Genomic DNA, 25,071 nt, shown 5'->3' with positions numbered 1-25,071 from the left:
ATTTAATAAGAATATTGCCCCTAAGAAATGGATATTTCATAATAACCAATAGTTATTTTAATGTGTGTATACATATATGTATATATATGTTCATACATGAATACATACACACATGTAATAGGAGCATTCTGGTAAATGTTAAACAACCAGCTGAAGAAATATATGTACAACACACTTTTAATTTTAATTTACATTATTAACATTTTCTTCATCACTTTATTAAGTCAAGACAGTCATCAAAATGAGTCAAGTCATTATCTGTAGACTTTACTGATTTCTGAAGTGTAAGTTCTCACAATGAAAATTTAACAATTGGTCTTGAGAGTCAGTTTTAGCTGGCTCCAGTATACCCCTGCTTGTACACATAGATTCTTCTCTTTTTTAGTATGTTAGAACTCCCAATTCGAAGCTAACAATGAAGCAAAGAAAATTTTCAAACACTGCATACATATATATACAGACTTCATTATGCTCTGAAAATAGAATATCCAAGAAATAATAAAGTTATTTCTTACTTTGAAGTTTTAAGAAGGTAATGCATATATGTGCATGTAATTTTTGCTTTGCCCATATATCTTACAGCTGTCTTTCCTTACTATTATGAACCATCATCACATGACATTTGTAAAAATTGTGAAAAAATATTACCAGTACATATCTTTCTTTTGAATACTGCAATACTATAATAATACAATACTACAGTGTGGGCATCAAGGAATTAAGAGATATTTGATGCCATATTTTTTAAATAATAAGTAGATTTTGTAGATAGCACTTGCTATTTGTCCTTTGAAATAAGTGATTCTCACAACAGTACTAGATAATGGAGACAATTAAGGTTAATAACTGTTGGGTACTTGCTCTTGGAAAGCTTGCAGCCCAGCTGGAAGCATTCGTGCATATAAACAAGTGTTACTTAGTTGTTCAAGCTCTAAGTCTATTCTAATAAATCAGTGAAGATATGTGAGGCCCACTGATGGAATGGGACAATTTTCTCAGGCAGTTTTCATTCACTGTGCTTTGCATGGGGGCTCTGCTTCCATGTGCTCAAATGTCTAACAGCAGTGACATGGCCATCAGCTGTTAAATGACCGAATGCCATTTTAGTTTGTTGTTTCAGTCAGACCTTTCTTGCAAAAAGTCATTGTGTATTTTCGGCAAGTTTTATTATCGAACTCACACAGTTTTAACCTCAAGAGGATTTCCTTAGAGCTGCCGGGCTAATGAGCATTAATGATATCAGAAAAGCAGTTATGACAGGAATGTTTCTGTTCTTTACTCACATCCTAAGGAGACTCCTGACCAACCAGCTAACAGATGTTCATGAGCTGCTGTAGCCCTGGGTGAAGCTTAGAGGTGATATAAATAGCTTCTTAAAACATGGGATGTGAAAACCAGTAGCTTTTACTTTTATAATTAATCTAAATATCTAAAATATCTAAATATCTAAAATATCTAAGTGATATTTAATTGAATACTGTAAGCCTCATAACATTATCTCTCTCTCTCTCTCTCTCTCTCTCTCTCTCTCTCTCTCTCTCTCATACTTTGGAAAACAAATGAAACTTCCTGCTAGAAAATGGTGACCATGCCCATTTAACTTGCAAAGAACATAATACCTTTTACTGTATTCCTTCTCTAATCTTGATATAATCTTTATTATAGATATTTATGTGATAATCTAGCCCTCTGGACTAGATTGTAAACTCATTAATGGAAGATAGCTTGACCTATTTATCCTTCTTTATCTTCCTAGTGTCCAAGACAGTATGTTGCATATATCAAGAAATTAGTAAATGTTCTTTGAATAAATGATCCTTATCTAATAATGCTTAGTATAATGTATATAGATAAGTAGATCATAAATATGTGGAGGTAGCCAGAGGACAAGTGGCTAGACAATTGGATATGGAGTCAAGAAGACTAGTCTCAGATACTCACTGTGTTACCTTGGGTAAGTCACTTAACCTCTGCCTGCCTCACTTTCTTCATCTACAACATGAGTAATAATAGCACCTAATTCCCAAAATTGTTATGAGCATAAAATGAGACAGCTTTAAGATTTTAAAAAATTATTTTCCTTACTATATCAATGTGAGACACTTATGAAAGTGCTAACCCCTTTCACAGATGAAGAAACTGAGGCTCTGAGTGGTAAAGCGATTTATCCATAATCCCAAAGATTGCAAATATTAAAAAGTTGGGCCTCCTGACATCATGTTTAGGGTACCAGAACATAATATTCTTGAAGGCAGGAACTATTTCATTTTTGTCTTTTTATTCCCAGAACCTAGCATAGTGCCTGGCATACATTACTCACTCAATGAATGCTTCTGGAATGTATTAATGAATCCATTATTGCCTCTTGAAATTAGAAAATGTGAAATAATGCTACCAGTAAAAACTGTAAATAATATTTATATAGTACAGTAAGGTTTACAAAGAGTTTTACATATATTATTTCATTTCAACCTCCTAGCAACTCTAGAAGGATAATGCCAGTATTATCCCCATTTCAGAAGTGAGGAAACTGAGGCTCAAAGATGTTAAGGAACTTGCACAGGATCACACAGCTAGTAAATCTCCAAGGCAGGATTTGAACTTAAATCTTCCTGACTCTAAGACCAGTGCTCTGTCCATTGCATTACCTGGGTAAAAAGATGTACATTCTATATCACTTTTCATGATTCACTCAGAGAATGATCTATGAAATATTAAAAATAAAATATCCATGCAGATAATTCCACTTAAATGCTATCCTATCTGAGTAGAAGTGAAAAGGTTTGAGAATAATGCATATGGACAAACAAGTTTATTATAATATCGGAAGATAAATTTGGGCTGAAAAGAAACTAAAGGACTTAAACTGAATTAGTTACTAGCTTAGTAACCAAAATGAAATTGTGATTAGAAGCTAAAATCCTATTTCTCACCTGAACACATTTCCCATCTTATATTATAATATGCCCTGTCAACTTGAGTTTATCGTTTTACTTATAAAACAACAGTATTCAAACTGCTTCATTGGTGAAAACACATCCAACTTTTGAAAATGCACTTTAGATCCAAACTATTCTGGGATTACTATGTACTGAAAATAATAGAGACATCTGGAAGAATAAAAACTCTAGACAGTTAGATAAAGGAACCTATTAAAAGTATAATTCAAAGTAATTTAGACCTAAGTCACATGAACTTCATGCTATATTATACATAAAACACCAGAGGTGGTATGTTAATTCAAAATAGATTCAACAATACAATTAACATTTTAAAACTAATACACAGCTCCAAAATTTTTATTTAAAAGATTTGTGAATAAAGACCATTCAAGGTACAATTAACTTTGCATATAATTTTATTTTTAAAATATTTAATATGACTATGAAAGATTATTAAATATTTGATGAATTTTATATCTGAATTTTACTTCCATTATTTTGGAACTATCTGTGCTCATGACTGGGAGATTATATTTTATAAACCTACTTGCAAGCCATTATCTGGTGAGGAAAAGCCAATTTAAGTCAGATAGAGACCTATATGTTACAATTATGCCTGGTAGGGACTGTCTTGTTTTTTGTATTAGTTATCCCCAGAATTTAGCCCAGTGCCCGGAAAATAGTAATACCTAATAAATGCTTTTTCATTAATTCAGTGTTGTTAAATAAAGAATCTCAATGACTTACTCAAAATTACAGTTGTCTGAACTTTCACGGGAAGAAGTATTTATGTATCTAAAATTCCTTCAAGGAGAAAAACCGAAATAGCATTTCTATCATTACTCTAATTCAAAATTCAAATAAATAGATCTACCAAGTTGAGGCTGTTTGTTTATCTGGACATTAGAATCAATAATAAATGAGATAAGAAAAGTATAATTTAGCCAAGAGGTTGAGTAAGTCATCATAAACTTAGAGGAGCTATGAATTTCAGGGCATTCAAGATACTTAACTTTAGTCATACATTAGAGTTGTATCTCAAGAATCATAGAATGTTAAAGAAGTTTATAGACAAGGAAGCCAAGGCCCAGAGAAATTAATGACTCACTCAGTTTCATGCAACTAATTAATAATCAGGGCTAGACCTAGAACTCAGGTCTTTTGGTATTATACTAAGTGTGGTAGGGATTGATTTCAGGTTTTATTTAATTTTAATTCTAAGGAGATACCTAGCAGTTCTCAAATAACACTCCCAATTAGAGTATTTTATATTTGAATGTTTCGTTCACATGAACTCTCTTTATTCCAAGAGAGCAGATACTCTCTTACTTGTTCTATTTGTATCCCCAGGAGAGTGCTTAGCACATGGCAAATGCTTAATAAATGTTTTCTCATTCATTTATTCATCCATTTTTGTGATGTAACCTGTAATTTTCCTCCATGCACACTACACTCCATTTAAAATGGATTTCTCCAACACACAGAGCACCTTCCCACTTCTGTATCTTGTTTTTGTGTTATGTACTTTACATTGAATGTTCCCCTCTCCCTCTCTGTACCTTTTGACACTAAAATCATTAATTTTGTGAATTCATTCTTTTGACTGTATTAAATTAGGCAAATTTTATTTCATACTTTAGGTATCAATCAATTAGGTTTCACTTTACAATAATCTCTGAGAGTCAGGGTATATGTTTCTAAGTGATAAGCTGAAGTCATCTATGGGATTACTTAACCTAAATTGTGTAGCATCGAAAAGGCCTAATCTTTGATGCAAAAGACCTTGCTTCATTATCATTTCTGAAAATCTGATAACAACTAAGATTATGCCATTAAACACATTGGGAATAACTATTTTCTGTTCACTAATGTTTCCATTAATTTCCTACTAATACCATTAGGTCATAAATAAGCATTCACTTTTTATATTCCTCATTTTTTATGATATTTTTATATGGTTTATAGAAATGTTTATTGGTTAAGGACCCTGCTAGTTTACCTCATTCATTCATTCAACAAACCTGTACTAAATGCCTTCAGCAAAAACAAATAAAAAACCCTAAAAAATCAAAATACATGCCTTCGGCATTCAGAGAACTGTACAAGGCACTGGGGGATATAAAGTTTAGTTAAGACATAATATTTGTCCTTATTGACTTTATACTTTAATATAGAAATAAGAAGCCAGTATTGATGATAGTAATATACACCTATCACATAATAAATGTCTTAGAGACTTGCAAAGAAAGGGTTACATGATTTCAGATGGGTAGAGTGTTGTACACCTAAGATACCAGGGAAGGCTTTTTGAAGAAGATGGCATCTGAGTTGGGTTTTAAAAGATAAGCAGGAAATTAGTAGAAGGAGTGATTATACCATGGAACCTGAGATAATGCAGAAAAAATGTCAAAATATCTAATTGATTCATGAAAAATGTGTCATTCCATTCCAGAAAACAATTAGATTGGTTATTTGATGACTGACTGAATTGATGAGGTATTCTGGCATGGTATTCTTTGTAGCTTTTGTTTTTGACCCTTGGTAAACTGAATCAGAAGGCCAAAATGATTTTTCAAAGGAGCTTCATTCCCCTTCATGTATACATTTGTGTGGTTCTAGATACATGACTAAATCAATCATCTAAGGATGGTTTTTTTCCTTTTGTTGTTCAGTAGTTTAATCATATTTGACGCTTTGTGACCCTATATGGCATTTTCTTAGCTAAGATACTGGAGTGGTTTGCCATTTTCTTCTCCATCCCATTTTACAGACGAGGAAACTGAGACAAACAAGCATAAGTGATTTGCCCAAAGTCACACAGCTGGTAAATGTGTGAGTCTAGATTTGAACTCAAGTCTTCCTTACTCTAGGCCCAGCGTTCCATCCACTGTACCTAGCCCTAATAGATAATAAATCATTTCATCACCCAGCCATTAGGCTTTTATTTTTAAGTGGCCATTCTATGACAAGTTCAGTTAGGTGCTGTATGGAAATGATATGCTTCTACCCAGTGTTAAAACCAAAACTATCTTTTCTGTTAGCTGACCATTACTAGCATCCTTTGAAATTCATGGATTCACAGAGTTGGAAGAGACCACAGAGGTCATCCAGTACAAATTCTTACCTAGTGTGGGATAGTCTTTTCTGTTATTGATGGTCCCCTTAGAAAATAAATTCCCAAAGAACAGGAGCTTTTTCATTTAGGTTTCTGTATCCCTGATGCCTTGAAGTCAGGGATACCTGAATTTAAGTCCTATCTTTGATACTTCCTAACTATGTAAGCAGAGGCAAATGTTTTAACCTCTCAGTCACCCAGACAATTCTTTAGTATGTTGCATGGTACAGTCCTACCCTTGGAGTCAGGAAGACCTGGCTTTAATTCTGGCCTCAGAAATTTCCTAGCTATAGGAACAGGGGCAGATCACTTAGGCTCTTTGAGGCTCAATTTCCTCATCTGTCGAAAGGATAAAATAATACCTGTTGATTTTATTTCACAGGGGGTTTGTGAGGCTCAAATAAAATAATGCAGGAGGGTATTTTGAAAAGTTTTAAGCAATCAGTTATTTTAAAGTACGTGAGTTATAAAGAACTGCTTATCTATATTGGTAGAGGGAATTTTCACACCCAGAGTTCCCCACAGAAATCAGTTTCAGACCAAATACAGAAGCCAATCAAAATAAAACAGAACCCAGAACTTAGTGAGTTGGGATTGTTTCATCCCTTTTATTTTATTTTATTTTATTTGGAGAGGGGAAGGCAGGGCATTTGGGGTTAAATGTGATAAGGTCACACAGCTAGTATGGTGAATGTGTCAAGTGTCTGAGGCCTGGTGTGAACTCAGGTCTTCCTGACTCCAGGGCCCATGCTCTACTCATTGCACCACCTAGCTGCCCCTCATCCCTTTTATTTATGTCATTTATTGTCTACTGTAGTGCCTAGTACACAGTAGTAGTAAATACTTGTTGGTTGATTGAACCTAATATGCCACCTTGTACATAACAGACAACTGATATATGTTTGTTGAATTGAATAAATAAACATTTGTCATCAAACTATTAAGTGTTTAGTGCATAAGTGAATATAATTTTATGGAATTTAATATTTGCCTCTCATCTGTGGCAATTTACTCACTTTCAGCAATAGAATTCCTTATCATCATCATAATAATTGTTATTTATACTTCATTTCTTCCTGTTAAGTATCATATTAATAATAATTGCTAATATTTATTTAGTAATTTAATCTTTGCAAAATATTTTGTCAGTATCATCTTTACAACATTGGGAAGCAGGTGCTGTTATCCCCATTTTACAGAAAAGGAAACAGAGGCTGAGGGAAGTTTAGGACAGCGTTACATAACTACTAAGCATTTCTGAGGCTGGATTTGAACTCTGGTCTTTCATTTTCAAGTTTAGTACTCTACTGTGGCGGCTAGCTGCCTTACTACTTCATTAAGCACTTCATCATATTGTTAGATAGTTCAAACTGTTAGAACTTCTTTATAAAACAGTATTTTAATGAATGTGGATACTCTGCCCACTGATATAGATCACAAACTTTCTCATGTCTTTTCAACTTCCATAAGCTGTCTACAGAAGATCCTCTCAATGTGCTGGTGGCCTTTTTATTGTACTTAGGTATGTGCTACAGGGCCAGTCCAATTCCTTTCCCAATCATACTTTCCTCCAAAATATCACTTATGCCATTTCTCTTCATAAGTCACCATTGCAAACTACTTATACCCATCATGCATTTCTCTTTTGCCTTTGGGTCACACATAACTGATTCTTTGAAGACTGTCATGTTCTAAGATTTGTAAATATAATTTATTTCCAGGTCATTGTCCCAGCGAGCAACTTGGGATCATTAAAATCATGGTGTTCATTCAGTTGTATTTTTTTTTTTCTTCATAACCCATTTTGGGATTCTCTTGGCAAAGACACTGAAGTGGTTTGAATGGTTTGCCATTTCCTTCTCCAGAAAATCCTGGTTCAGTTTTCCAAATGCAATCCATCTCTCTTTCTCATATTCAATTCTGTGTCCAAATTATTTTCCACCCACAGTCTCTAAGATATATATATGAATGCAATGGCCTGGAAATTCAACTACATGTCATAGTCTGGATAATAGGTATTTTTTCATCTTCTTAATTTTTCCTGTATGACTTCCTCTTTGGTCAAATTCTTTTGATTATGGATCATTGGATCTCACTAAAAAAGTCCTTATGTGTCTTTGTTGTTGCACAATATCATCTTCAAACAGGAGCAGTTGAAGAACCTCACCAGCATGACACAGGATTTGGATCCAGAATATTGGGGGTTCAATCAAGCAATAAACATTTATCAAGAGCCTACAGTATGCAAATTATCCATATAACCTTAGACAAGAGATTTAACTCTTCTGAGGCTCACATTCTTTATCAATAAAATGAAAAACATTGGACAAGATGATCTCTAAGGATATCTTTTCTAGCTCTCTATCTTATCTTCTTTTTGAAGCTTGCATAGTACATTTTCCATAACAAAGGGGAGCTTTGTCAAATATTCCTCTTCTAATCTTAGGCCTACTTGGAAGTGAATAATCAGAAGGCTGTTAAGCCTGAGTGCTGCTTACTTTCCCTAAATTAAAAGGATATGAAAGGGAAGGGACAATGATAATAAAAGTCCTCAGGGTATGGGAACACATTTCTAGGCCAGCCTGTTTAAATAGAGTTTTAAGCAAGTTTTACATGATGTTGACATGTGCAGTTTCCTGTACTTGAAGAAAAGTCTTTTAGGCCCTGGTCAAAGAAGAGAAAAGGGATTGTAATCAACAAATAATAAACACAGAGATCTTTACTTTCCCTTAAATTCTGTGACTATAAAGATGTAATCTGCCATAGAAAACCATTTTCAAAAACCTACTTTTTTATTCCTGTTTTCCTCAGGAGTGTTCTTAATACATATGCAGATCATTCACATAAAGATTTTATAAATGATCAGAAAATACGTATGAGGGTTTGTAGTTGTTGATACTTTTTCAAACATCTTTTGTATCATTATTATCAACTGTGCTTTTATTTTTCTATTTTCTTTGTACCTTTTCCTCCTTGATATATCTTATAAAATGACCATTCCATACTTTTAAAACTTGTGCCACTTACTATAGATATTTACATTGTATGTATATGTCTAGTTCAGTCTCCTTTTTCACATCCCTCCTGTGATCACCTTCCATCTACTCTGAAAATGTCACACGTGTATCTCATGCACGTGTAGTTTTTTTTTTCTCATTAGAATATAAATTCCTTTGGGGTATGAACAGGGATAATGTTGTTTTGGGGGGTATGGAGGTGGTAGTTTTATTTGTTGTTTTCCTTTACTTTGTATCTCTGATATTAGCACAAAGCCTGGGACAAAGTAGGCCTAAGAAATTCTGGTTGACTGAAGAAATTTACTCACTTAAGTGCACATTAGAGGCTGAAGTATTAAAGTTCAAATGTGGTGGTTTCTCAGTCGCAAATGATAAATAGGTTTTTAAAGAAACTGGCACATCTGCTCCATTTTCTATGTCTTCTCCTGACAATTTAATCTGTGAATAACAAATTGACTACCTTTTTTTCCTCTAAGGCTTACAGATGGAGAAGCTCAATAAGTTAATAAGATACAAACAAGAAACTATTGAAATTTTTTGTTTGTAGTTTTTGTTGTCATTGTTTGTTTGTTTTTCAGTTGGTTGTTTTCACACGGAGAAGTTTCATAATGAAAGTGGTTTGAAGAATCTAATCCAGCAGTGGGAGGCTGAAGGTATTGAATGGGAGAGAGAGAACAAAGTCAGGGTTATGAATGAGGGGGTACTTGTAGTTGTCCAAGGATGAGATGAAGACGTCCTGTACTAGCTAGCGTGGTGCTATAGGCATGAGTAGGAAGCAGTGTGGTCCAGTAGAAAGAATGCTGACTCTAGAATCAGAAGTCTTAGGTTCAAATCTTGCTTTTGATACCACCTGAGTGATTTTAGATAAGTCACTAAAACTCTCTAGGCCTCAGTTATCATATCTGTAAAGTGAGTGGATTGGAATATGTTGCCACCCCCTCTGGTGAACCACTTTCCAGATAACATTGCAGTGATGCTCCCTTTCTTAGGGGGATTTTCTCCCCCTTCTCCAAGGCCCTGAAGCCTGAATATACTCTTCTGAAGAGTTCTCACCTCTCTTTTCCAGCATGACATGGTTGGACTAGTTCTGTGTTTATTCTGTCCTTTCACTAGCATGCTAAATTTCACATTCCTGCAGATTTTTGTCTTAAGTACATTTTAAAAAATCAAATATTATGTCCATGCAGTGAGGAAAAGATTATTCAATAAATAAAATGCTAGAAATACAAACAGATGCTACACAGACCCTGCTTTCAAGGAGTTTACAATCTAATAGGGTAAAGAAAAACATATAAAAGTAACTATTTTACAAAATATGTAGGATAAGAGATACGATAAGGTTTAAAGGAGAGTTTAGGATGACAAAGTCTATGAGAAATCTGAATAGGAGGGAAAGGCCTTCTCTAGACTTCCTTTTTATTAGCAATCTCTCTCTCTCTCTCAAATCTTTTACATTATTTTTATTACTTTGTTTTCATATTGCACTCTGACTCATACCTTGCTCCCATATAGAATGTAAGTTAGTTGAGGTCTATTTGATTTCTCCCCTTGTATCCTCAGAGCCTAGGATAGTGCCTAGCTCATAGTAGATACTTAACAAATGCTTACTGATTGACTGAACATTGTCTTTATATACTAATACTAGTAGCTAGCATTTATATAGTTCTTTAAGGTTTAAAAATATTTATATTATCTCATTTGAGCTTGGTAACACTCTTAGGCAGGTAATACCCCCATTTTTGAAATGGGAAAACAAGTTGAAAAGACAAGCGACTTTCTCAGTCACACAGCTAGAATGTCTCTGAAGCATGATTCAAACTCAGTTCTTCTCTACTCAGAGTCCAGCCCTCTTTCCACTATGCCATTTAGTTATCTATATGCCCAGCATGTATCGTATAGGAACATTTTAATAAATGTTTCTTGAATTGAAGAGGATTGTTTATTTTATCTAATGTAAAAAAAAATGTTAACACCTATGAAGTGTTCCTGGTTGATAAGCAGGCCACAAATATTCTTTCTCTTCTTCCTACCAAGAATCTCTTTTGACAAATGGTAAATATGCCTTTACTTTCAGAATTGAGTCCCCTGGAAAACCAGGGAGCAATTTTACAGAACACCATCAAGGACATTATTAAAACCTTATTGGGAAAGACTTTGTATATAGTTCTAGAATTTCATTTTTTCCAATTAACCTGTCAGAGAAGTGTCACTTGGTGGTGTGCTTACCACCTAAGAGAATTAAATGGGAGCTGGATGTTAGACTTGCTTCATTGAGTGGAAGAGAAATTAAGGTTTGTGAGCATGAACAAATGATTATCTGAAGGAAAGTGATGAGGAAAAAACAGAAAATATTGGAACTGTGCAAGCTGAAAGCAGTATTATCCAAGAAGAAATTGCCTACATTGGATGCATTCTAACTAGCAGTAAGATAAAAAATTTGCATGTGTTCACCAATCACTTTTTTTTAAACAAAAGAAAGTCAGAAAAGTTACAGGTAAATATTTTGAGCATTCCGTTTTGCTAATGAGTCCATATATTTATTTTTCCATCTACTGCACAGGCTCTTAATCAAGAGACCATGTGGTATCATGGGAAGAGCACTGGACCAAGAGTACAAAGAAAAAGTCATTGCACTTCCCTGTGACCCAGGTCTTTCTTGTGTCCATTGTGGGTAATAATATCTTCATTGCCTACTTTACGTGGCTACTAGAAAGTGTTTGTAAAATCTTAAATGCTCTATGGGATGTCATCACGAACAGCAATTGGTGAGTAGGAGGACCCCTTGCAGGCACCTTCCTCTGGGGTCTGGCATCTCCTCACTTTGGCCCCCAGTTACCCAAGGAGAAGAGGAAACCTCGGTGTGGTGGAGACTGTGTACAGAGGAGGAAACTGAGGCTCTGGGTATGAGGGCACGGATTCATCTGAAGGCACACTGGGAACCAGGTGCAGAGGTAGGACTCAAACCCAGAGCATCCTCTCTACTGGACCTCCAGTTTCTGGTATTTGACAAGGAATTAATCCAGAAATGTTTTACTGAATCTCTGGAACAACTACAGGGAAATACAGAGCCCATTTCAGAAGTCCTTGAATGCCACCATCTGGAATCAACACAGCAAATAGTTGAGGCACCTAATTCCAACTTGAGGGAAGACCCATTGAAGAGGAGGAGTCATTTTGAGTGTGTTTGCTATGGAATTGGGAAGTCTGTTTCATGAGTAATAGCCCACAATCAACTGGCATTTTTACTTTTCTTTATGGAAAAGTTATAGATTCTCAGAAATCACCACTATGTATTTAATCCTCTGTTTAATATGAACTTCAAATTTCACTTCCTAATGCCTTCAGTCTAACTGTTCTTATTGAGAACAAGGAAGGAAAACAAAGTATTTTTGGTGAACCCACCAATTTTTATGTGATCTATTGTGAAACAGTTTTGCATAGCAATCTATTATGGAGAAACTGGTCAATCAGTTCCCTTTCCAAGGTGATGACCATTGGAAATAGTTTCAAAGGAACTAAAGTAAAGTTGTTAGCAAGATTTCCTCAGTGGAAAAAATTAACCCTATGTGGCAAAAATCTTAAGAGGAAAAGCAGAGATTGAATTTTCTCAGTTATTACAATATATAGAAATGTTTAATAATACCACCATCCATTGTTTTCCTGTAAAAGAATTCTTAGGTGAACTATGGATGTTGCAAGAAAAGCAAGATTATTTAGAAGATGATGGAACTGGAAATCATCAGGAACCAGAAGTCAACTTAACCCTTCCTTGGATAACATTAATTGGACAACAACATTAATTTGCCATTATGGCATAATGGGCAGAAGCGCAGAGCCAGAAAGACCTAAGCTTAAGTCTTGCTTCAGACTCACATGGACTGAGGGACACTGACCTCAGTTTCTTAGGCAGTCCCCTACAAGCTCTGGAGGCCATACACACTCTACATGCCAAGAACAAACTGGATGAACTGTGGCAGAGCATCTCTATCACCAGACAGCAAAAAACAGCTTGCCTTGGAGGATTTCAAAGTATTCCTTGTTTCCTTTGTCCAAATGGACTGACTCATGCTGGGAGAATTTAGGAAGAGGGATCTTCTGACAAGCCAGGCTTTTCCAACTGGGAATATGTTGTAGATGTTTATAAACTGCTCTTAGAAATAAATGCTTAGCATTTCCTTTAGCATGATGGAAAGTAGCTTTCAGACTAGGAAGACAAGAAAACATTTGAAAGACCATTAGGGAAGGCTATGTGATTAAATTGCACTGCTGAGGTTTTGGGAGTTACATCATTGTATGTAAAAGAGGTATGCTTATATTTCTCTCCATCTACTCATGGATGTGATGGAGCCTGGATAGGCAAATTCTTGGAAGGTAGAAGTCAGCAGTACACATGGGCTCTAAACTGGTGATGATGGCAGCCTCACATCCTCAGGCTGTGGCTACCTCATCACTTAATTGGAGGAGCATATTGTGACTCCAGGCTGCTATGGCTGTTACACCTGAAGAATTACAGAAAGGAAGTAGACGACTCTTCCCCCAAGACCTGGTCTGGATATGATCAGAATGTCCAAGCCCAAGGTCAATTCAGTGGGGTCCCAATAAGGTCATTTTTCTTTTTTAAGTCTTCAGTGCATCCTTTTTTTAAAACAGCTTTTCTATCTCAGAAGCTATGCCCTACTTTGCCATATCAGTCAGATTTTGGAGAGACTTTGGCATCCAAATCTTCTCTTGTTGCACAAACAGTCCTCCTGTCAATGTAGACCACAATCCACTAAGAGGTGTAGTTATTTTCTTTCATGCCTTTTCCCAATAATAGGCATGAAAATAATTTTAGTTCTTCAGTCTTTGTTTGAATAAGGTCTTTGAAGTACATTGGCCATCATGCCTGTGTTCTTCTAGGCCATGTTCTCAGCTTTTTGGAACTCCTGCATGACTTCATGTAGGCCCCTGTGAATGCACAGTGACAAGAAATACATGTGGACACAAATAAGTGCTTCAGAGAAGGAGTAAATATAAGAAGTTATGTTTTAACTTAAGCTTGGGTTTAATAAAAACATCCTAATTAAAAAAAAAAAAAACAAACCAATTGTTCTATAAAGTGAGCTCTTGTTAGGAACAAGTTGGGATATGTGTGTTTGTATTCATTTATAGTATGTGTAAAATATGTATACATATTGTAGAATATATATATTGTACCTATGTATAATATATAGATATAATTATGTATATGGATAGTTGTGTATATGCATATATACTCACATACCTATACATTTAAAACACAAATGTATATATGTGTATTTATATATGTATGTGCATACATACATATATAAATACACATACATGCACACATCTACCTCTCAGGTCTCTTTAAGTTCTGACATATGATGAATATGAAGAATACAGAGAAGCATAGGAAGACATGTTAATTGATGCAAAGTAAATTGAGAAGAGCCAAGAAAAAAAATCAGATACAATGACTATAACTATGTGAATGAAAAGGAGGGGAAAAAAGTAATGTTGTATAATTTTAAGGACCAAGATTGGCTACAAAGAAATCACATTAAATCACAAATCACATTAAGGGCTTACTATATGCCAGGCACTGCATTAAACACTTGAAAAGAAAAGATTAACAATCTATGACTCTTCTCTCTTTGAAGTGGTGGAGTACAATGAACGTATAACATTGCACATAGTATCAGAATAGATTGATGTGTTCGTTAGTTTTGCTGAACTACTTCCCCTTCCCTCCTTTTTAAAAAATTCTTTGTTATAAAAGATAGCCCTCTACCCTTATATGTGGGTATGTGGGGGAATATGTGTATGTGTGTATGTATATGTATTTATCAGGACCTGTGTTTTCATCACTATAGGGAATTCTTACTATGAAAACTCCATCCATGCTTATGAATATACACACATCTATACATATATGTATAATCTATGTAAATTTAACTTTCAATTAGATTTAAATTTGTTGCCTTGATTTCAGGAACTATTGTCTTCCTTTTTATTAAAAAAAGAATTTTCATATAGCTATAATATATCTGTACACACATACATACACATACATACACACATAACATTACATATGTGCATGTATATATGTATGTGTATGTATATAAATATTTCAGCAAAACTGATCAACACATCAAAGTATATGCATAGCCCCATATCATAGTCTCCCACCTCTTAAGAAAGGGATATGTATTTTCTCTTCTCTTCCTCAGTGTAGTCATTATAATTACACTATTGCATTTCTTTCTTTTCTCTTTTTTTATCTTTGTCGTAATTGTTGTTTTCCTCATTCTATTTGCTTCATTGTGCTTATGTTTCTCCATATTCATGGACTGGCATTTATCATTTCTTAGGCACAGCAATATTCTTTTATATTCATGTATCACAATTTATTTTGCCATTTCTCAATAGATGAATATCCATTTTGTTTTGAATTCTTTGATACTATAAAAATTGCTATTCTAAAATGTTTTGTTGTAAACGGAAACTGTTTTCTGTCTTTAAGCTTAGACTATATAGCCAACAGTGAGACCTCTATGACAAGTGATCATGATTTTAATTCAGGAGGATACTTAGAGGTCAAATATTCTGCTAGATTACATTTTAATTTCCTTGATTTCAGGAACTATATCTTTCATTTTGAAAAATCACGTATTACCTATTACAAACTTGTAATACAATACTTGAAACTAAGCAACAACAGAATTTTGGAAAAGTCACTCAATGCCTCTTGGCCTCCTTTTTCCACTTTTAGAAGGAAAGGTTTGGATAAAATGACCACCAAAATGACTATGAGCCTTAAAATTTGGGCATATGTTAAAAACACTGACCCAGATGTGGATTAAGGGAAAGACAATATTTAAAGTATTCACTTTAATCTCTGGGAAGTCACTGGGAAGTTGCAGCTTAGTGTGTGGTTTTTTGAGAATGTGGATAGCTGTCTTGTAAATAATCCAGGGAAAATATTAGGAATAATAATAATATAGATTTCTTTAAGTTTCTCAAAGCCCTTTCATTCTCTTCCTTTTGAAGTACAAAGAATCATGAAATATAAATATATTTTGATAGCATATGAGTAAGCCAGATTTTGTTCTTATTTTCAGCTGTTTCCTGTGGCATTCCAGAATCTCCTGGAAATGGATCTTTTATGGGTAATGAGTTCACTTTGGACAGTAAAGTGAATTATGAATGTAACGAAGGCTTCAGGCTAGAATCTAGTCAACAAGGAACAGCAACTTGTCAAGAAGATGGATTGTGGAGTAACAAAGGAAAGCCGCCCACCTGTAAACGTAAGTGTTCAAATATTTTTAGCCCATCTTTCTAAATTCAATTAGGAATATTATTCATGGGAAGTTTAAATTCTAATGTCTGGAAGTTCTATAGAACACCATAAGACCTTGGAGTCCTAGGTCTTGTCAGCGTTAGAATTAAACCAACCATCTCTGCACAAAGTACCCTGTATTGTAGTGCCCAGTACATAGTGAGTGCTTATATTCATTGTATTGTGTTGTACCTTATTTATTCTTTGGCTGGAATATAGAGTACATGAAAGGGAATTATATGAAATAAGTCTGAAATTGGTAGATTTGAAATATACTGTGAAAGATTAATCAATCCATCAAGCAAAAAAAAAAACCTTTTAATGAATGCTAATTGTATACCAGAGATATTCTAAGAGGTGGAGACACAAAAAAAGAAAGAAATACAATATTTGCCCTCAAAGAATTTATATTCTAATGAGGAAGACAATATGATCATATATAAGGGAATACAGAATATATATGAGAATATATATATATATATATATTATACATATATATATAATATATATATGAGTATAAACTAGTATAGGGAGCAGCTGGGTGATCAAGAAATATTTATATGGATGATAATACTTAAGCTGAGTCTTGAAGGAAACCAGAGTTTCCAGAGACAGAGGTGAGGAAGGGGTGTACTCCAACGTGATAGACAACTGATACAAAGACATGGAAAGGAAGGATGGTGTGTCATGTATACAGAACAGTGAGCAGACCAGTATGGTAAGCTTATAGAATATAGAGGAAAGAAATATAAGAATAAGAATAACTAAAAAGACTTGAACAAGAATGGTCAAATTGTGAAGATATTTGCATACCAAGCAGAAGAATTTTTATTTGATCCTAGAGGTAATAGAAATGAAAGAATTTTTATTTTATCTCATAGGCAGTACAGAGCCAATGATTTTTTTTCATGAGGTAAGTGACATTATTAAGTTTCATTGTAGGAAAATTATTTTGTCAGCTTTGTGAAAGATAGATTATAAATTCATAAGCATGGACACAGAGAGACCAATTAGGTGGCTACAACAGTACCTCAGACCTAAAAAAGTAAAGGTTGTAGTACCATGGAGAGACAAGGATTGATATAAATAGGGATAGATAGTGATATTGCAAATGTGAAATCAGCAGGAGTAAGTGATTCATTGTATGGAATGAGAGAAGGGGGAGAATAAAAAATGACTCCGAAGTTACTGATCAGAGCAACTGGGAGGATAATGATGACATCAACAGAAATCAGAAATATGTACAGAGATTGAATATAGTTTTGAACATGATGAATTGAAGGTGCCAGCAAGATATCCATGCAATGATGTTAAGCAGGCAATTGAACATTGGGTTATAGAGTGAATAAGACAAATTAACGCTGGAGATATAGATTTGAAAATTACACTGATAATTAAAGCCATAGGGGAAGATGGGATCTTGCAGAGAGAGGGTATGCAAAGGGAAGACCTAAAATTATGAATTATCAAAAAGAAACTATGGACAGTAAGTCATGTAAGAGAAAAACTAGGAGAGAGCAACATAATCCAAAGGAACAGAGGCTACCCAAGAAAAAGGGGTCATCAGTGGTATAAACAACTTGAATATTGAGAAGCATGCACATGACAAGATAGAGGTTATCAGAGACAGCAGTTTCAGTAGACTGGGGAGGGGGTTTAGAAGTCAAATTTCAAAGCATTGAAGAATGATTAGATGGTGAGAAAGTGGAGAAAACATATATAGATTTTTAAAAAGAAGTTTGGCAGTAAAAGGAAGAAGAAATATAGTATGAGAATTGAGGGGATGGTATTTACTAGTTGTATGACTCTGGATGAGCCACTTAACATCTTTTCAATTCAGGTTTCCTCAAATGTAAAGTGGGGATAATAATTGCACCTACATCATAGGGGGTGTTGTAAAGCTCTTCACACATCTTTAAGTGTTATATGAATAATATGTATTATTATCTAGCTGTTATCATCATCATCATTAGGTCACTGGAAATTTGTTTTTGTTTTTTGGATAGAAAAGACTTTAGCCTGTTTTTCAATAGAATGGAAAAAGCCAGTAATGGGGGAAATCTTCAAGACGAGAGAAAGGAGAGCTTGATAAAGCAAGCTTCTTGTAGGAGATGGGAAGCGATGTTATCGAGAGCACAAACTTAGGAGTTTGCAGTGCTAAGAAAAGAGTGATATCATCCCCTAAAAATGAAAGAAGTATCTAGGTGAAGGCACAGAAATATTTTGAGCTCTTTTTGGGGACAAGGAGTGGCAGGTGCTAATGACAGACCTCCCTATAGTTCAAATCAAGTCAAATCAACAAGCATTTATTAAGAGCCTACTATGTGCCAGGCACTATACTAAAGCACTTGAGGATATAAAGGCAGGCAAAACACAATGCCTACCCTTAAGGAGCTTGTGTTCTAAAGGGGAGACAACATGTAAACAATTCTGTACAAACAGTATATATATATATATATATAGGATAAATTAGTAGTAATCAAACAGAAGACAGTAACATTAAGGGGGATCAGAAAAGGCTTATAGATGTACTCAATCTTCCCAGCAACATAATAAATGGGGTTAATTCCTGCTTAAGAAAAATAAAGTTGTAGGAGTAGATTTGGGGGACATTTAAAGTGCATTGGGGAGCTACATTGGGAAGTATAAAGCAGAATTCATTATCTTTCTCTTATTCCCAATTTTCCTATTACCGTCAAGTATACCACCATCCTCTTAGTCATCCAAGCTCAAAACTTTGGCGTCATCCTTTACCCATTCGTCCTCTATATCTAATCTGTTGTTGAGACATTGTTTCCACATCATGCATAGATTATTGCAGTAGCCCTTCTGGTTGGACTTCTTGCCTTAAATTTCTCTTCACTTCAGTTCATCCTCTACTCAGCTGCCAAAACGATTTACCTAAATCTCAGATCAGAACATGCCACCCCACAAGTCCACAAGCTGAAATCACCCCCTATTACCAACAGGATCAAATATACATTTGAAACCATTTACAACCTGCTCCCTTCTCATTTTCTGACACTTTGCTTGCCTTCAAATACTCAACGATTCTGCTGTGCTGGATTACTTGATATTCCTCACATAAAATGCCCCTTCTCCCTTCTCTGTCTTTGCACAGTCGGACCCCCATGCCTAGAATGCTTTCCCTCCTCATTTCTGCCTTATGGCTTCCTTCAAAACTCAGCTCAAATCTGACCTTCTACAGTTGGCCTCCCCCACTTTATTCCTGCTAGAGCTTTCATGTATCCTATGTATATCTCTTCTGTATGTACATATTTACATGCTGTCTCCCCTGTTAGAATGTGAGCTCTTTGAGGGCAGGGACAGAGATTTTGCTTTTCTTTATATCTGCAACACTCAGCACAATGCCTGGCAAATAAAAAGTTCTTAATTAGTGCTTGATGATTGATTGACTGACTGAATCTGCTAGGCTCCTGCTAATTGCATAGTGAATCATATAAATTGAAACCATAATCACTACAATCAGTATAAATCAGCACTTTCCAAGAAGCATGAACAAAGTGTTATGGGGTTGTAGAGGAGAAGATAACTTCTTTGAAGGAGGATCAAGGAAGGTTTCACATTAAATGTTGCATTTGAACTGGGTCTTTAAATGTGGTCAGGATTAAGCAGAATTGGGAAAAAAAGGTTGAATGGCATGAGCAAAGATGTGGATGCAGGAATAAGGGACTACATTTAGGGAACACCAAATAGTCTAGTTTGACTATAATGTGTGAAGGACATTTGTTCAAGAAAAGGTTGGAAAGGCAGATTGATACTAAATTTTGGATGACCTTAAGGTTTTAAGTATCAGTGATTTTCAGAATGAAACCAACATTTGTAGAAATAGGGAAATAAGGAGAGGTAAGGGGCAAGGGGCAGGGAGCATGGAATTCATCATTACACAAAGAATGATACCAAGTTAGAGCTGGAAGGAATCTATACCCTGAGGCATTATGAGGACAGAATTCTTCATTCTGAAACTGAGGTCAGAAATGTAAAAAAACTTAGTTTGGTTGCCCGTCTGGTAGTGTCAGAGCCAGGATGCAGATATAAACCTCTTGATTCTAATTCCAGGATTGTTTCTCCTGTACCATACTGTACATATCATCACATCACATGTGTCAAGAAATTTTTAATGACTCCAAGAAAGTAGAATGTTGATAATTTTTTGGACTGTCATCTAACAGGAGAAAAGTCTATTTAAAATGAATCACTATATGTTTCCATCCAGAAAAAGAACAACTACCTGTATTCCAGCTAAGAATAGAAAATAGATTGCCCCATTTGTCCTAAGATTATCTATCTTTAAAGGAAGCAAGGGTAATGTATTCACCCATTCAAAATGATGGTTCAGTCATATGGAACATTTTCTTCAGGAGACTTCGACCAGTTCAGTCCTGAGATGTTTCCCTGTTTTTTTGTAAATCATCCACTGTAGATATTTCTGAAAGATGTGGTTGACTCACATTATCAAGACTCTGAAGTGACCCACCTAGTGGGTCAACAGGCCTTATATTTTGTCTCAGAAAAGAGACTTTTCAGGATCTTCTAATCTTTATTCTAAAGGTATTTCTTTGATCTATTGCTGGTAGCTAGAATTCTAGGAATATATTTGCAAGTGAAAGTACAATAGAACTAAAATTAAATTAATTCTTTCAATTTGTCACTTAATAGTAATGTCTCTTTGTCTTCATTGCAGCATAGCTATTAATTACTGATTCCATCAATGGGTGTTCATTCATTGGAGTTACTTTATTATTAGAAACAGTATTGTTAGGCATAAAGTTTCTCACTGATCTAGGCTTAGTTCTCTAAATAAAAAAGAGCTTTATAATTCACGGGTAGACTAGGTCTAGACCTCAGGAGTCAGGGAGACTTGAAATCAAGTCTTATGTCTATCACATACTAGATAAGTAATGATAGGTCCTACTCTGTGGATCTTCTTACCTTCTCAGTATCCCTAAGACTATAAGTTAGAGATAAGTGACTGATCCACTCCAGTGGAAGGAGCTGAGAACTTTCTATGCTGATGAAATCCCAGAAACTCCATTGTCCATATCATATAGCCAAACGTCAAATACATCATATACCATTTACTCATATTGGAATTTGTTTAATTGAAGAGAATAATAAATATTTTTCTATAGATTTTACTGGATTTTATAGGTAATAAATTGACCTGATATGTACGCTATTTTTGTTAAGTTCTGAAGTAAATCAGACTCATAAGTGGAGGAATAAAGCACCTGTAAAGCCAATCAGCAAGGGAAAAGATCTTTCCTGCCCATTGTAAAGGCTCAGGTGGGGCCAACAAAGGGCAGTCTGATTAGAGAGAGGCCCACACCCTTTCCCTAATTAAGTGTGAGGCCCCAGGCTAGTTAGCAAACTAGTTTGCTAGTTTGAGAGAGGCATGAAGCCCTCAGGGCCTTAAGGGGAGTTGCTAAGACCAGAGCCAATGGAATGTGCCTGAGTTCTAGTCAATCAGATGACATCTAAGGACTGTTTAAAAAGAGAGAACAGAACTTGGAAGGAGGAAGAAAACTGAGGACTGAGGATGAGCAGAAACTGAGGACCAAGGGGGCTGAGAGCAGAATGGAGAGCAGCAGTATTCAGAAGCTGAGGGCCAGCTTCCAGAGTGTGCAGAGTGAAGAGTGCTGAACACAAGAGGGAGTTTTGAAACTTGGAGTCAGTGGAGCTGCAGGAGAGAGTGCTGAGCAGGGACTTAGGACTCATGAGTGATCTTCTTATAGGAGGGGCCTAGCATTGAGGGGAAGCACAAGTATGATTTGGCTTGCTGCTATACTATTTGGTTATAATCCCTTTGTTACTATAGTTGAGGTAGGCTTATCAGTTTTGGAATGTTATTGCCACAATATCAATTTGGGGGCATTGGTCCTTGAGTCTGATCCTTTAGAGTTTAAATAAATGTGGTACTTCCTCTGCCTTCTACCTAGAGAATTCATTAAACTTTGTGATTCTGAACCATTCAGGCATGCTCATGATCCTCTCCGATGTCATGAATTTTGCCTTACTCATGTAGCACCTTTAATAGAGATAACGGAGTTCCAAGCCAGCAGCCTTGGGGTCACCTGCATCTGAATATATGGATGACCAATAGGGAAACCTGCAGAGAAAGCTATTATATTTTTAGCAGGAAAAGAGGAAGAGGGTCAAATGAGATAGGGGGGCCTGGTCAGGAGACCCCAATTGACCTTGGCAATCTGGCAATACTCACTTATTCTGGTTAATTTACCCTTCATGATTTAACTTGCCATAAATATCAGTGAATAGGTTAAGGACATTAGGAGCTGAGATCCAGCTCAGGCTAGGTTCTTTTACCAGGTAAAATTCCAGGGTGGGGACTTAGGGTGTGGTTCAGCTCAACTCAATGAAGAGTAAAAATCTTAAGTGTAGGAATGCAAGAACATTACTTGTATTATTAAGAGGGAGTGGTAGATAATAGGTAATATGATATTTGATATTTTCCTGTCATTTTCATCTCTTCTTTATAAAAATTCAAGTTTAAAAACAAATTTAGACTCAAGGCCAAGAGATATTTAATAACCAGAAAACTTTCTTGCTCATGTAGTACAAGTTTTTAAATCATTGAAGTAATTAAATGAATACTTTCAATACAGAAAGTTGTGAAAATTGATTATTTAGTAATTAAAAATTGTTTAAATTTTGAAAGTACTTCTCCCCCCATTCTTTCTGTTCTGTTTAGGGCCAGTTATACTTAGAAATGATTACTTCAGTCAGTAGTAATAAAAAGCTTGATTCTCGAATTGCTTGCCTTCTCAACGAAGGTGATGGGGAGGGAGAAAGGGAGAGAATTTGGAACTCAAAGTTTTAAAAGTGAATGTTAAAAATTATTTTTACATGCACCTTGGAAATAGGGTATACAGGCAATGGAGTATATACATCTATCTTAGAAGGAAGGGGATAAGAGAAGGGAGGGGAGTGATAGAAGGGAGGGGGGCAGATTGGGGGAAGTGGTAATCAGAATGCACAGTCTTGGGGACAAAATTTGGAACTCAAATTCTTGTGGAAGTGAACGTCGAAAACTAAAAATAAAAAAAGCTTGATTCTTACATTTGAAAATCAATAAATGCCATTTTTTCCTCACTCCTTCAAAAGGCTCATTCCTACAAAGCCTAAGTAACTTTAGGGTATATGGGTATCATGATATGAAAATTCGTTGGAATTTAAAAGCTTGATATATCCATTAGTGTTTTTTTTTTCAATTTGCTTTACTGAGAGAAAAGTATAATGAAAGGAATTAAGGGGGTTCAACTAGATGATCTCTAAGATCCCTTAAAGTTCTAACATTTTGAACATTCTGAGTTTCTGAATTAGAGAGAATACAAGCAATAAGAAAAGTATCCTTATATTATGTTGATCATTCAGTTACCCATTACCTTTTAAAATATATTCTTCCAGAAGCCAAGCCTTTTGGGTGATACCAGTAACATGAGACAATTCTATGTTCCTTGAACTATAGGGAAGTCAGTAGATAAATACATTCCCTCTATAGAGAGGAAGCATTTCAGCTTTGATAAATAGCAAATGCCCCACACAAATGTAAATGGTAAATGTATTAGCTCATTCTTTCCCTAGATTTGCTAAAATGAAGGCTATAATAAATACATGTGGTGAGGTTTGCACACTCTCTCTAGTAATATACATCCCTGAGGCCGAAGTTTAAGGCTTATTTCTTTTCATTTTAATTATTTACTTAGACTAGTTTTGGATCATTGAAGATCTGATTCATGCTGGTTATATAATGAAACAAGGGAGGGTCATTGGTATTAATGTCCTGAATTTAATCGTATGACACAATGATGAATAGATATGCATTATATACATTGTATTTAGAGGAAAGTCAGATCCAAGTAGTCAACTTCTTAAGGTGAGGCTATTCTGAATTTGCAATTCATGAATTTTATAGCATATTGATATGTTTGTTTTTGCTTTCAAGTTACCTTATAATGATTAATAATGTAAGAAAAGCCCATAAGAACTTTGAACTTTATTCAATATACAGTGAATTCAGTATAATATTCTTTTGGGCCTTATTCAAAGAGGTTTGGTTAATAGAATATTAAAAGGGCCTGATTTTAAGGTTTCCCTTCTAATATGATCCCACTCTGAACATTATGGACTGGCCTAGAGTATATTTTACAGCTCTATTAAACAGAGAACATGAAAAAATATTTCTAAAGCTTGTTATTGTTACCTATGCTTAATTATTACTATCTGCAGAATATAAATTTTTTTCACTTAACTTTGAAAAAACACCATTTTCAGTACTGTTAAGAACATATAGGGCATTGGAGTGAAAAATCCTGTATTCATTGTCATTTAATACTTAGGTGATCATGATGATCAAAATCAGTGTCTATAAGTTGGAATAGATCTCAGAGACTATCTAGGCCTGCTTTCCCAGTAAAGCAATGACCTCTAGGATATAAATTCAATAAACATTTTTAATCAATCAAAAGGTAACTTGGTGGCACAATAGATAGAGTCTTGGCCCTGGAATTAGGAAGACTTGAGTTCAAATTCAGCCTTGGATGCTGACTAGATATATGACCCTGAACAAGTCACTTAAACTTTGTTTGCTTCAATTTCCTCAAATGCAAAATATGATAG

At 35.1% G+C, this 25,071-nt stretch overlaps 1 protein-coding gene across 1 annotated transcript in view; it reads left to right on the top strand.

Annotated features, from left to right (window-relative positions):
• Positions 1–25,071, top strand: part of LOC118843733 (CUB and sushi domain-containing protein 1-like) — a 2,679,416-nt gene that overhangs the window by 2,482,442 nt on the left and 171,903 nt on the right. Inside the window, 1 exon segment of the mRNA XM_036751485.1 lies at positions 16,196–16,381. Coding sequence (XP_036607380.1) covers positions 16,196–16,381 — 186 coding nt within the window.

This window comes from Trichosurus vulpecula, chromosome 3 (genome assembly GCF_011100635.1).
Source record: "Trichosurus vulpecula isolate mTriVul1 chromosome 3, mTriVul1.pri, whole genome shotgun sequence".
NCBI classification, from domain to species: domain Eukaryota; kingdom Metazoa; phylum Chordata; class Mammalia; order Diprotodontia; family Phalangeridae; genus Trichosurus; species Trichosurus vulpecula.
The sequence above is the reverse complement of the archived record's forward strand: the minus strand, read 5'-3'. Positions and strand labels throughout refer to the sequence as shown.